Consider the following 14,978-nt stretch of genomic DNA (forward strand, 5'->3'; position numbering starts at 1 on the left):
TACATAGATCTACTAATGACTTTAGGTATATTTGTCATATAGTGAAAAAATTGTGTATCATTTATAATTAATTTACCCTAATTATTTTGTGCGAAACACCAGTTTATTGTTAATTCTCTATCCTCTACTTGGACCTTAGGTGGGCTGCTTGGTGTTTGGTTTTGCATGGTAGTTATTAAGGCGTATTTTTAATATACACATACTTTTAATATAATAAAATTAAATAATAAATATATACTAATAGTATATCAATTAAATAATAAAGAAATAAAGGCATCACAAAAAATTGTCAATTTAATGATGAACGCGTTTTGGTTTTAACGTCATTTTCAAGTGTTAACGAATGGCTAGAATTACAAAAATACTTTTTATACTATTTAAAAAAATAAAATAAAAAACAATATAAACATGTTTAAGATACTTACATATTAAAACATGTATATTTCAATTTAAAAACAAACAAAATCAAGCGGTCCAGATCTGAAGAAGTGAGAGTAAGGAAAAGGTGGGCAAAATGGGGTAGTTTGTTTCCAAATAAAGATAACAGACACAGAAACTTTAATTAACGAAAAAAATAATGTGTACATATCATGCCTAAGTTATAAGAGCTTAAAATAAAATAAAAAATATACAAGTTTTTTGTTACAGTAATTTTAGCAAAACAATGCTAATAATTGCCCTGTTTTGCCCGCACGGTCGGGCAAAATGGGATTGGACCTTACTTGCATAACTCATAAACTAAAACGGCTTCGTCATCTTCGTCTTCAAATCCTGCGCATGAGTTATGGGCCCAGTGGTGATACATTGAGCATGCTATCCATTGACAAAGTGTAAAAATCTCCACAGTAGAGGCACTCCGCATCACTAACTTCACTGTCACTTGAGTTATTATTTTTCAGAATAGTGGAGGCTTTAGTAATTTTTTTCTTTTTTGGTGATGGTGCAAGGTTTTTCTTCACAAGAGTTTTCCCTTTAGAATTTTTATTCTTTTTTTGCTCAGCTTCCTCTAGCTCGTTTTTGTAAGGCGAAGACGATAAAATAGCAGTCTTTCCTCTTTTACGAGAAACTCTTTTCTCAGTTTGTTTTATTTTAGGAATTGGAATTATACCCTCAGGACTAACAGTCTTAAAGCTTACCTCTGACTCTTTTGATGTACCTGGTTTGGAAATATCAATTGGTTCTGGAGTTTTTTCTTTAACTAAATTAATTTCCGATAGTTGTGTTTCATTCATAGTTTCACTGTTATTGTTTTTAGGTGGTACGTTTTCATTTTGTTCAATATTTGTTGTTTCGGAAGGCAAAAAGTCTGCATCAGTGAAAACATCCTTATTAACTGGCCAAAGTAAGTGGTGTAGCTGCTGTGAAGTAAGCTACACAAAATAATTTAGTTATTTGTTGTAAGGTAACTACACGACCAGGATTAGCTCTAAGCCATTTGCGTAGTTTTTCAGCGTAATAGGTACTTATTGGTTTCATAAACGTTACATCTATGACTTGAAGCCGATGAGTGCAAAATGGGGAGGGTAAATAACTCCATATTCCCTGACGTAATTAATAACTTCTAGGTTTTTTTGTGTGGAATGAATGTTTATCCAAAAGAAGCAGAATTGGTCGGTCTTTTGTCGCCTTGGCAAATTCAACAAATTTTTTGAACCAAATAAAGAATAAATTTTTATCCATCCACCCACTATCATTTAGCTCTACCCAACCGCCAGGAACCACAATTCCATCCATGAAAGCTTGTTGCATTTTGCTTCTACCAAATATAAACATGGGAGGCATGTATGATCTGAAGCCGAAAAGGATATTTCAACAGTGACGGTCTCACCCCTCTCCCTTGACGTCAAGGCTCCGACTTGTCTTTTCCCTTTAGTGGCAATAATTTTAGACATTCCCTTTGGATTAACTGACAAAAAGCACCCAAAATATTTAATATTTCGACAATTATAAATATATCTTGCGATAGTCTCATTGTATTGAAAAAAACGAGAATGACAATTTTTTAGAAACATTGAATAATGAGAGCACATTAAAAATTCGCCAAAAATGGCAGACGATTTTTTTGAACTCTGAAAATCTCTAATAAAGTGCTACGACCTGCTACTAGTATTATTGGATTTATAAGGATAACAATATAAAGCAACTTTATAAAGTAAGAGCTAATAGTTTTTTAGAAATACACACATTGGTAACATGCGTCACAAAGGCAAGTATCTTAAGATATAACTTATGTCGTAAAATAACTTTTAGGTCTGATAAACGACTTAAGCAAAGTTTCCCTTGAAAATGGTATTAAAGTCAAAATGCGTTAAACTGACAATTTTTATTTTATTTTCTTATTATCATCCTGGAGCAAAAATTGTTAAGCTCTGGCAATATAAGCTAATATACGATAATTTAAGTCTAATATCCGTTTTTTTTCCTGCACAGGTGCTAACAGAAGACAACCTCCCTCTTATAGTGTGGCCGCTCACATGGCTCGACTAAATAGACTCGGCAAAGCCCATTCTCACGAAGGGGTTACTCAGGGATATAATTATAATACGGATCCTGATACGGATCAAGGCAAGTATATACATGCTTACTGCAAAATTATCATTTTAAGATTAACATTTTTATGACTTATTAGGTGACAACGAACTGACAGACTCTTCCCTAGAAAATGACACTGTTATAATCATGGTGTGACTTGTTTAAGCTTGACTACACAAACATTGACTTTACCAAGAATTTAAACGATACTCAAAGAGCTTTTTTTCATTAAAAGCTGGTTTAAAGAGTTGTAAAACAAAGTAGCTACAATGGATTATGACAATTTCTTTATGATACTTGTAAGGTAAGATTATATATCACGACAAACTGAATAAGAGTTCCTAATTACTTCATGTTACTAACATTGTTTATGACATGTTGGAAATAATATTAACCACATAACAAAAACTGACTTAACTATATCTGTGAAAATAGTATTTATTTCTTTGGATACATAACATTCTATTCAATTCAATATTCAATAATTTATTCAACATAAGAAATACATACTTGATACAGGATAGATATAAACAAAATTAATTTGTAGTATCAATACAATAAAGTATACCTAGGTGCAAGCACCTGTATGTGTATAACTTAAAATTAATTATATTACTATACAACATAATTATATTTACTAGAGGCCCCATACCACTAATTTACATAAACCTGAGGGTAGTGCATTTAAAATACAGGTAAAACAACTATAAGACACAATTATTAAAAATTTCAGAAGAAGAGGAAAACGTTAATAGTTATTTATAGAAGGTCAAGTAAGGCATCATAATTTTTCATAGATAAATCGTTTACAAAGTTTTGCTTATTTGTAATCTCGCGAATTGTCCGTGGTAACTTATTGAAAATTTTTGGTCCTATTACAGAATTACATCTGTGGCTTCTATCGAATTTGCGAAATGGTACATTAAGATGTCTTTCAGTTAGTTGTCTGGTTTCATGTTGGTGACTTATGTAGTTTTTATCTTTAAGTTTATACCAGAATACACAACTGGAGTATAGATATAAGGATCTGATATTAAGTATTTTGGTATTATATAAGAGCGAGGTGGGTTACAATCTGTCTTTTTTATAGATATATTATTTTGATAATATAATTTTGAACAGTTTCTAAGGATTCACGAGCATTATTGTAGAGTCCACCCCAGGTCACTATACCATAACATATCAGAGATTCCACAAATGATTGGTACAACATTATTAAAGTTTTTTTTATCCAATATATTTCTAATAAGGAAAAATTTATGAATTAAGCTTTTGAGTTTAGGTGTTGAAGTTTTGAATGTGTGGTGTCCATTTTAATTTTTTGTCTATTATTATACCTAGATGTTTAGTGTTTCCTACTTCTTTTATAATAAAGTTTTGTTGTTCATCAATAACTATTTCCTTACAATTTTGTACACTTGTTTAACCACATCTTTACTTTCCTCATGCCATTTATGAGTTTCGTTCTTACAAGAGTCCAAGTAACATCCTTAAATACAAGAACTGTGTCATTCGCGTAGGATAGTGCCATGCCACCTATATGCAAGGATAAAAGGGAGTTTATATATAAAATAAAGAGTAAGGGTCCCAGCACTTGGGGTACTCCAATTTGCACAGTGCTAGGGTCACTCAGGGAATCTCTAATTTTTATCATTTGCTTTCTTTCTCGTAGATAGTTGCTAAAGAGCCCCAACACTACACCCCTAATTCCATATCTTTCAAGAACATGAAGTAACTTAGAATGGGGTACAGTGTCAAAGGCCTTTGCTAGATCCATATAAACCGCAACACATTTTTTTCCCTGCTCCAATCCATATTTTATGTTTTCTATTAGACTATATATTGCATCATTTGTACCAGTTTTTTTTTGAAAACCAAATTGATTTTTGTTAAGTACAGGCCCCAATAATCGTAGAGCGTTGAAAAAAAAATTAGTATAAAAGTGGCCCAAAAAAATTGCTGGAAAATATTTTGAAGTTCATTGGTAAACCGCTAGAAGGCGTTCTAGCTACTTAAAAACTTTAAAGTCTATTTTTTCCAAAAAATCTTTTATAACTTGCATCCCAAAATATTATCGAAATAATCTACAAAGTATTCCTGACAAAAATGTTTTGACAACCATTTCTGTCAAATGTCAAATAAAGTGGTGGGGAGAGTTTCTATCTTAAATAAGAAAAATATTATGAAGTAGGCTTTAGCTGCACCGATTTTTTTTAAAACAACTTTTATCTAAAAGCTCTTTTAATTTTTCTACCAAAAAGATATTATTAGAAAATTTTCCTAAAACCCGCTAGGGGGCGTCTACTTCTAACTTACGCTATTCGACTGATTATTTTAAGAAACTCAAATGCAACCATGTGTGTTTTTTTACGGTATTAAGAGCGGAGAACAAAGCTTAATAATTTAGTAATAACCGCATTTTGATATCACGTCTCTAACTAAAGTTACAAAAAAAAATGTGTTCATTAGAAAGTGACTATATTATATTATATTATACTATACTATATTATTATATTATATTAGATATAATTTACCCCATTATATCTTTAATACATTATATTTTTTAAAAAGATGCTCAAGAATTTGCTCATTCAGAAAACTTGCTCTACTGTCTTGATGAGTCACTTTTCCTTTTAGTTATAAAATTTTGTACTGAGTAAATAATTGAATTAAAAGATACATGTAATTAAAAGGAAACCACTAATACATCTAGTGTATCACTTTAATGTAAACATTTCCATGCACTGGAAGAAACAGTATATGATACAAAGTTTACAATAAATAACATGGTGGTGGTCAAATCACTTAGCTTTTTCTCTTTGACTAAGAAAGTCAAATATCCCATAGTACAGTCAATCTGTAATTAAAAAAGGCCAGAACTTTTAAAAACTATCCAAGTCGCTAATTTTTTGAGGGTCGATTGTATTCCCGAAGAAAAGCTTAAGTCCTCGGAATTGAGAGTCAACCCCCCCCCCTTTTTTTGGGAAACTCAAAAAGTTTTTCAAATGTAGAGGACAAAAATACCTACAAAATGCATGTCTTACTTTTTTTTTTCGATTTACCGTTTTTGAGATATAATGCATTTAATACAGAAATGTTTACTTTCGTGTATGTAGCCTGCCTCAGATGTTTGGCGAAAGCTGTTTTTCGTCGTTTTTGAACGTTTGCGCATCATGAAATTAAAGTAGAACCTGAACAAAATTTCTTTTACCCTTCTTGACAAATTGAAAAAAGCCATGCAGATGGCGCTGTAAGTCCACGAAAATGAAATTTGCATAGATTAAATGTTCTTTAACTTGCACAAAATGAATAATTGAAGTGATTTAGTAGAAAGGGATAAGAGAAATTAGTACATGGTTTACGGAGCACCAATTACAACAAAAGCAGAGGGCGTTGCAGTTGTGAAAGTGACGTGCCTCAATAATTATGGTTGCGTAATGCATGTAATGATAATTGATTACTGAATAATTGCATAGTATGTTGATAGCATTACTTTTGCAAAATTCCATTCCCCACTTTTTTAACGTCATGGAAGTTAGCAACAGAATCAGAAACGAAAATCAAATTTTTACAGTCGCCCAGATAAGTTCTGCACGCAATCTATTTTTTAGCATATTTAAGGATTAAATCTGATTTTAAACATTTAAAATAAAGTTAAGAGAAAGACTATAATTACATATAGACAAAAAAAGTGTAGATTTGATTTTTTTTCGGTATAAAAGATAAATGTTTGTTAAATAATAAATAACTTAAAAAAATCACAGTAATTGTTAAAAATTTTGTTACACCTTCAAACTTGGTGTATAAATAAAAGATAATAAAATACACGATATATCTCAGAGACACACGTTTTTTCAGGGGATGAAGGGGTGTAAGCCACCCCCAAATAGTTTAAAAAATTGTAGTAATTAATAATAATTTTGTTACACCTTCAAACTTGGTCTATAAGTAAAAGATAATATAAATCATAGTATTTCATTAAAATATATAACAAAATAGGTGTATAATAATGTTCTAATAATTCGTTAGAACAATAATTACAGTTAATATCATATGCGCTCGAGGCTTAAGCGGACGGTTCTCTAGTCGAGATCGAGAAGCAAAAACTCGATTGTAAGGCGTCGCCGCTATTTATACATTGCCCCCACTAGATGCATTTTGCTTCGAGAAGACGGTGAAAATTAATATACCCGCGACCAGGAGTCCAAATAATATATCAAAATTTTGGACTTAGGACGGAATTTTGTGCGCTTATTCGCTTACTTTGCTATATACAGTGCGAACGTAAAGGTTGGAATAAATTCATTTAAAATTCAGTGGTATGTTCAAAAAAAAAAACGCTCGGACATGTCGATTTTTATTTTTAACTGCGGGTTTTCTTACTATAATTTTATGTATACAGGGTGGCCCAAAAATAAGTTACGGTCATCAACGTAATTTTTTTAAATGTAAACACCTATTTTTTAATTTAGATTTAGGTTCTACATCAAATTCTAAGTACATTTCATGTACCATGTCCTATACCTAAACTCGACCGTTGACGATTGAACACAATAAAAGGATATTTTTGGAAGAGTTAATTATATCAAGCAACCTATCAGTTATTGTTTGGTTATTTACATTTGTGGTTGGTGTTTTTGATTGTTAACTTGTCACAATTTGTTGACATCAAATAATTTTGAGTGAATTTAGTTTAATTTAGATGCCTAAGCAAAGTTTTGCTTGTGTTAAGTTTATCAAAAGATAAAATTAAAATTTCAAAAAATGGTACGTCTTAGTGAGCGAGAGCGAATAGAGATTTTGATGATGATTGGTTATGGAAACAGGATGCGCACTCAGATGGAAGTCTGTGAAATTTATCATGCTAAGTATCCTGATAGGCCACGTATATCTCAAAGTACTGTCAGTAAAATAGAACAGAAATATCGGGATTTGGGTCATGTCAGGGATAATTATACGAAAGGTCGGTCAAGTATATCAGAAGAGAAGCAACTAAATGTTTTGCTGGCAGTTGAAGAAGATTGCCATAAAACGACTCGCAATATTGCGTTAGAAAATCAGATATCCCAGACATCCGTCGTTAAGTATTTAGGTATAAATAAATGGCACCCTTACAAAGTTCAATTGGTTCATGAACTAAATGAAGATGACCCAGATAGGCGTTTAGAATTTTGTGAGAGACTTATGGACTTGTGCCATGCTAATCCACAATTTTCAAAAAAAATTGTATTTTCTGATGAGGCAACGTTTTGTCTTCATGGTAGTGTAAACCGGCAAAACTGCCGATATTGGGCTACTGAAAATCCGCACTGGATGATGGAGTGCCACAGCCAAGTCCCTCAAAAAGTAAATGTTTGGGCGGGGGTGATTGAAAACAGGGTTATAGGGCCCTTTTTCTTTGAAGGATCCTTGAATGGTGAGAGGTATTTAGAGTTTTTAGAAAATGACTTGGTTCCATGCCTTGCCACTTTATACCCCGATCCAGAAGACCCGGATATATTAGATAATTCCTTATGGTATCAGCAAGATGGAGCTCCAGCCCATTACATTCGTCCCGTGCGCCAGTACCTGGATACCGTTTTCCCTGGACGTTGGATTGGTCGAAGGGGTGCAATTGAATGGCCGGCCAGATCGCCGGATCTGACTCCTTTAGATTTTTTTTTGTGGGGGTATCTTAAGTCCAAAGTTTATGTTAATCGGCCAAACAACATTGAAGACTTAAAAATTAGAATAACGGAAGAAATAAGATTGATAGAACCTTCTGTTATCGATAACGTTTTACAAGAATTTCAGCATCGACTGGGATATTGAGGTTCGTGGCAGCCATTTTCAACACTTAATAAATTAATTAAAATATTTTTATGTATTCTTGCTTGATATAAATAACTCTTCCAAAAATAGCATTTTATTGTGTTCAATCGTCAACGGTCGAGTTTAGGTATAGGACATGGTACATGAAATGTACTTAGAATTTGATGTAGAACCTAAATCTAAAATAAAAAATAGGTGTTTACATTTAAAAAAATTACGTTGATGACCGTAACTTATTTTTGGGCCACCCTGTATACATAAAATTATAGTAAGAAAACCCGCAGTTAAAAATAAAAATCGACATGTCCGAGCGTTTTTTTTTTGAACATACCCCTGAATTTTAAATGAATTTATTCCAACCTTTACGTTCGCACTGTATAATATATATGCTATATATAATATATATTTTAACATTTAGATGTTTTGTCTAGTGAGGTTGTAAAGTAGAGGTTTTTTATTAATTAGTTTGGGTGATTTTAATTTATGTTATTTATTTGTTTACACAAATGTCTTTCTAATTTTTTTATGATTTTCTTTTTACACTGCAGTTAAGTTGGATTATATTAGGTTAGTTAAGGTTAAGTTAGGTAAGGTAAGCTTAGGCAAAGCTGGGTAAGGTTAGGTAAGGTTAGATAAGGTAATACCAGGTCAAGTTAGGTTAAGTAAAAAACGTGTGTCTCTGAGATATATCGTGTATTTTATTATCTTTTATTTATACACCTAGTTTGAAGGTGTAACAAAATTATTACTAATTACTACGATTTTTTAAGTTATTTAGGGGTGGCTTACACCCCTTCATCCCCTGAAAAAACGTGTGTCTCTGATATATATGGTGTATTTTATTACCTTTTATTTATACACCAAGTTTGAAGGTGAAACAAAATTTTTAACAATTACTGTGATTTTTTTAAGTTATTTATTATTTAACAAACATTTATCTTTTATACCGAAAAAAAATCAAATCTACACTTTTTTTGTCTATATGTAATTATAGTCTTTCTCTTAACTTAATTTTAAATGTTTAAAATCAGATTTAATCCTTAAATATGCTAAAAAATAGATTGCGTGCAGAACTTATCTGGGCGACTGTAAAAATTTGATTTTCGTTTCTGATTCTGTTGCTAACTTCCATGACGTACTTTTTTACTGCTATTCCATCATTAACATATTACTATATATTTATTTGAACACTTACCTGAATGTGAATATTTATCTTGAAACATCGTTTATGGTCGCCTGCGACCACTCGACACGACATTTCGTCCACGCATTGAATTTTTAAATTTTTTTTGAAGTTTACGTCAAAACTGTAAATTAGCCACTGCCGGATCAGCTGATGGAGAAGAGTAGATGCGGGAAGAGTGGGAGTGGAAAGGGGGAAAGCGGTCCAGCGAGCAGCTGCCTTTTTTCATCCTCGCGAAGCACTACACGACATTTTAATCCTTGTATCTCGAAAACGGTAAATCGAAAAAAAAAGTAAGACATGCATTTTGTAGGTATTTTTGTCCTCTACATTTTTGCAATCCTTGCGATAGAAAAAAAAAATTGTTTCTCAGTGAAAAAATGAAAAAAGTCATTTTTGGTGACTTTAGCGCCCTCTAACTTTTTGAATTTTGGTTCTACAGCTTCGGGCCCATGAGATGAATTGTAGAGTACAAAAAGCTCTACATTTTATGTTCAATAAGTTTTTCTGTATGACTCGCTGTTTAGTCGCTGTTAAATCGATTTGAAAAACTTTTTGAGTTTCCCAAAAAAGAGGGGGGGTGAGACTCTCAATTCCGAGGACTTAAGCTTTTCTTCGGAAATAGAATCGACCCTCAAAAAATAGCGATTTGGATAGTTTAAAAAAAAAAAATACAGATTGACTGTACTACCATGCGAGAATCCTAGATTCTTTGACATGATTTTAACACATTCATAATAAATGTAAAAGGAAAATGACTAGTCAAATTTCTTTGAGAACTTAAGAAGTCTTACCATTAATGTATTTGCATGCGTGTTAAAGATTTTCAAAGATCGTAATTTTTTTTTTTTTTTACAGAAGATGAGGAGACCCAAGTATCAGCAGTGTAATTGGAGATTACTAAAACCCGCGGAGTAATTTCACAATAATTTACAGTGACAAACAAATATTATTTAGGCGTTTAAATGGAACAATTTAGGGTTATTAAATAATATGCATGGGAATAAATATTGATTGATTTTCAATCTTACACTTATTAAACAATAATATGATATTGTTTAATATACGTACTCGCTTTTCTTTATGTATAAGTTCTGCTATTTTTGTGACTGTATAACCCTTTGGCATTGTTGCAACTGTAAATGGCATTTAGTGCTCTCATTTTGAAAACAAGAGGTTATGTTTAACGTTGCTCCTGAATATTATAAGTACCTGAATTTAAATTCGTTACATTTCCCTACTTTTGTTTATATTTTTCCTTCAACATATTTTTGATTATCTGTTGCTGACGTGTAAATACTTTCAAAATGTGAAAACGATTTTGTTTTGCCTCCAGATCAGTATTTTGTATACTTTAGTTTTTTTGTATAGTTATTTAATGATGGGGATAAAAGGTGTATATATTTGCATCCAGTATACTTTTTTTTAAATGAAAACATTATTTTATTAGACTGTAACCAAGTTATTATTATTAGTAATCAAAGAAATGATGTCTTTGCTACTGCATTAGTTTTAGCATTTGGCACTCTTATTGGTATGACTGTAAAGTTTTTCTATGTAAATGCTCCTTTATATAATAATAATTAAGTCAAGAACAATTTATGATTATGAACAATGTTTAAAATGTTCTCTTTATAATGACTAACTTATGATAAATATGTTTGATTGCAGTGACAAACACTTTTAACTTAAAATCATTTTTATATACTTTAGATTGCATGTCTATGGCAAGAATCAAGTGGACATTATATAGGTCAATGTAACGCGAAAAGGAGCTAAATTTTTTACACGCAAATGATTTTATACTAGGAATAGTATTATAAGTAAAGAATAAAACTTGGTGTCTCCTTTAAGCATTACATAATATAATTGTCCTTAATAGTTTTCCAAATAATATTTTGATATATGATTCATTGATTAGGAATTGATTATAGTAAGAATTGGTTCCCAGTAAGAAATTATACCTACATATAAATAACCCGTAAATGGAGTTATCTCAACTACAGGGTGTCCAGGAATGGATTTCCCTTTTTGAAGGCTAACCAAATTTTTTTTTTCAGTTTTAAAAAGAATTTATTAAGGTAGGACTACACACAATATATGCGGATTTCATGTTTTAAAAATTATATTGTCGAGGTGCCTTCCATTTCGGTCAAAACACTCTTGTAGTGCCGCCTTCATGTGGTCGAAAACTGCTAAACACATCTCGGGTGGTATCCAATTAATTTCTTCCCGTATTTTTTGTTTTAACTCTTGCAAGGTGGCAGGTCTATCAACATAAACTTTACTTTTGAGGAATCCCCACAAAAAAAAGTCCAGTGGGGTGAGGTAGGGAGACCTAGCCGGCCAGTTTAGATCTCCAAAACGGGAAATCACCTTTTCCGGAAATAATCCTCTAACGACTTCCATAGACGCTCGGGCTGTGTGTGCGGTAGCCCCGTCCTGTTGAAACCAGGTATACTGATTGAAGCCATCAAAATCTTGTAGCTGAGGTGTCAAATAATCCCGAAGCATCGCACAATAACGACCACTATTAACAGTAAGGGCTGGGCCGCGTCCGTTTTCAAAAAAATACGGACCGATAATTCCCGAGGACGACATAGCACACCACACAGTTACCTTTGGGCTATGTAGGGGCTTTTCGTGTTTTCGCCTTGGATTGTCTGGTGCCCAATAGCGACAGTTTTGCTTATTGACTGCGCCTGAAAGGTGAAAGTGCGCTTCGTCACTGAACAGGATATTGTTAACTTGATCGTTTACAAAAAAATGGTCTATCATGGTTTCAGCGAAAGAACGCCGGTTTATAAAGTCATTTGGGTTTAATTCTTGCAGTATTTGAATTTTGTAGGGATGAAACTTCAAATCTCTCTTTAGAATTGTGTGTAGAGATGATTTGTGCATTTGCAAAGCTTGTGATGTTTTACGAACTGATCCACTAGGATTTCGAATAATCGCAGCACGCACGGCCTCAACATTCTCAGGAGCAGTTGCAGTCCTTGGACGACCACGGGGTTTTGCATTTACAGCTGACGATGTTTCTCTAAACCTTCGCACCCAGGATTTCACCAAATTTTTGCTCGGAGCGTCCTCCACACGCCTAATATTGAAGTGAGCACAAAATCTTCGTCTTGCAACTATGTAAGAATCATTACTCTTGAAGTATGCCTCAATAATGAACGCGCGATGAACACCTGACCAACGCTCCATTTTGACTAAATAATCCGCATCGATCCACTATCGAACGCCGCTAACGCGGCTCCGCTATATTCTATACACGGTTGCCAACTTGTTCAAGTTTTAAAAGGGAAATCCATTCTTGGACACCTTGTATAATGCATTTATTGAACCAGCATAGATTGAGCATTTAACTATGATTAAAATCATTTATAATTAAGGTATGTCCCTAAGATTCTAGAGATTGAGTATCTAGTAATTGAATGGCTTCGCCGAACAACGTTGCAAGTGACAAAAACTTATTTTTTTAGAAATTAAAAAAAACACTGATTGTTCAATGAAATTAATTTCTAATTTACAATTTCTTATTATAAACGAGGTTTTGTTATTGAGTAAAATCACCTATAAGAGAAAATATTATTATACTATCATATCTTACTGAGATATTGACATTTTAAAAGTATTTTTTCGGGTACAACGTTGTAAGCGACGGCGCTTGCAACGTTGTTCTTTGAACAAGACGTGTATAGTTTTCAAATATGATCTTTAATAATAATGAATACAAAAAACTTAAGTTTTCTTATTGTTCAATCTTAATATTTTCATAAAAAGGCACATACTCTGGCGGGATGTATTTGCACATATCCAACAAGTCCTTTTTCTTTGCCGCTTTGATCGGGAGTCTATCCTTGTATAAAGGTGGGAACCGAGAAACTTTTACTGAGAGCATACTTCTCTTCCCTGGCCCCTTTACTTTTTTTGCTAATGAGTGCGAAGTCCATGTTTGAAGGACGTTGTGTGATTTCCTTCCACGCAATGTTATAGGATCATCCTTTGTAATTTGGTACCATACATGGCTAGTTACACTGAATTTCTTTTTTTTCAGTGAATCTAACAAAATGTCGGTGTTTTTAAAGTCTGCTGTATCCATAACACAGACAGTAAAACGATTGGGTGGTCCCTTGGCATTAGCTATGACTTCCACCCATTGGTGAGGAACATACACTTTTTTACCCTTTTTTGCTCGTTAGGGTAGAAAACTATGACCCGTCGTCATAAACTTTTGCGCAACGGTTGTGAAATATTCATTCAAGAGCAGGTGCTGCAAAACAGCTATAATCCGCCAGTTGTTGTTCTGACCTACGCATTTGTCAGACCAAAGCTTAAGAATTCTCACTTGGACTGGCTTCAACTTTGTAAAGTTAAGCTCAACATATTTTAAAATGCATGATGCTATTTCCGCAGCACCTCGCTTGGCAGTGGTCTCATCCCAGAAAAACATACACTCCTGGACAAAATTATCGCACCACTTGATTTTCAGAGATTTTTTTTTTTTAAGAAACATAAAAAAAAATTAATAAATAAACATTCTTGACTATGCATTATTTATTACCAAAAAAAATTATATTCTATTTAACAAAACGAGATTTAAGTAACTAAATTCAATACAAGGAAAAAACATCGATTTTCACTAACTTCAATTTTGATACAAAAATAAAACAATAGACCCATAATGAATTCTCAATATCGTGTATTGCCACCTCTAGCTGCAATGACCGCTTGAAGTCTTCGCGGCATTCCTCGTATCAAATTTTGAAAACTTTCCTGCGGAATGTTTTCCCACTCCTCACGAGCAGCATGTTCCAATTCAGCTAATGTTCGGGGAGGAGGATTTCTTTGCCAAATGCGCCGTTTTAACATGTCCCAGGCATGTTCTATAGGATTCAAGTCGGGGCTACGGGGCGGCCAGTCTAAAGTGGTAATTCCCACATCATTAATGTATTCAATAACATCTACAGCCACGTGAGGGCGAGCATTATCATGCATAAGTAAGAAATTCGCTCCTATGAATGGCGCAAATGGAACTACATGTTCTTCAAGGACCTCCAACACATACCTACGTGCATTAAGAGCTGGTCTAGGTATGGGCACTAACTCCGTACAGGCATCGTAGGCGATGCCTCCCCAGAACATAAAACTTCCTCCACCAAATGGCTCCCTTGGAGATATGCATGCTTGGGCAAATCGTTCACCCTCTCTTCTCCAGACTCTAGAACGGCCGTCTGGTGATCGCAATGCAATTCTCGTCTCGTCTGTAAACAAAACGCGCCTCCAGTCATTTAAATTCCATCCTGAGTATTGTCTTGCAAATCTTAAACGACTAACACGGTGTTGTCTGGTGAGGAGTGGTCCAGTTGCGGGTCTTCTGTTATTTAGATTCGCTTCATGGAGGCGTCTTCTAACTGTACGATCTGAAATATTGACATGGCGTACTTCC

The 14,978-nt window shown here is 33.4% G+C and overlaps 1 protein-coding gene across 6 annotated transcripts in view; it reads left to right on the forward strand.

The window, feature by feature from the left end:
• Positions 1 to 11,103, forward strand: part of LOC126745984 (rap guanine nucleotide exchange factor 2) — a 244,093-nt gene extending 232,990 nt beyond the window's left edge. For all 6 annotated transcript variants that reach the window (XM_050454241.1, XM_050454320.1, XM_050454099.1 and 3 more), the window contains 2 exons: positions 2,431 to 2,565; positions 10,385 to 11,103. In XM_050454241.1, coding sequence (XP_050310198.1) covers positions 2,431 to 2,565; positions 10,385 to 10,416 — 167 coding nt within the window. In that variant the 3' untranslated portion in view covers positions 10,417 to 11,103. The remainder of the gene's footprint in view (positions 1 to 2,430; positions 2,566 to 10,384) is intronic.
• The last annotated feature ends 3,875 nt before the right edge of the window (positions 11,104 to 14,978 follow it).

The sequence above is a fragment of the Anthonomus grandis genome, chromosome 1 (genome assembly GCF_022605725.1).
Source record: "Anthonomus grandis grandis chromosome 1, icAntGran1.3, whole genome shotgun sequence".
Lineage (NCBI taxonomy): Eukaryota > Metazoa > Arthropoda > Insecta > Coleoptera > Curculionidae > Anthonomus > Anthonomus grandis.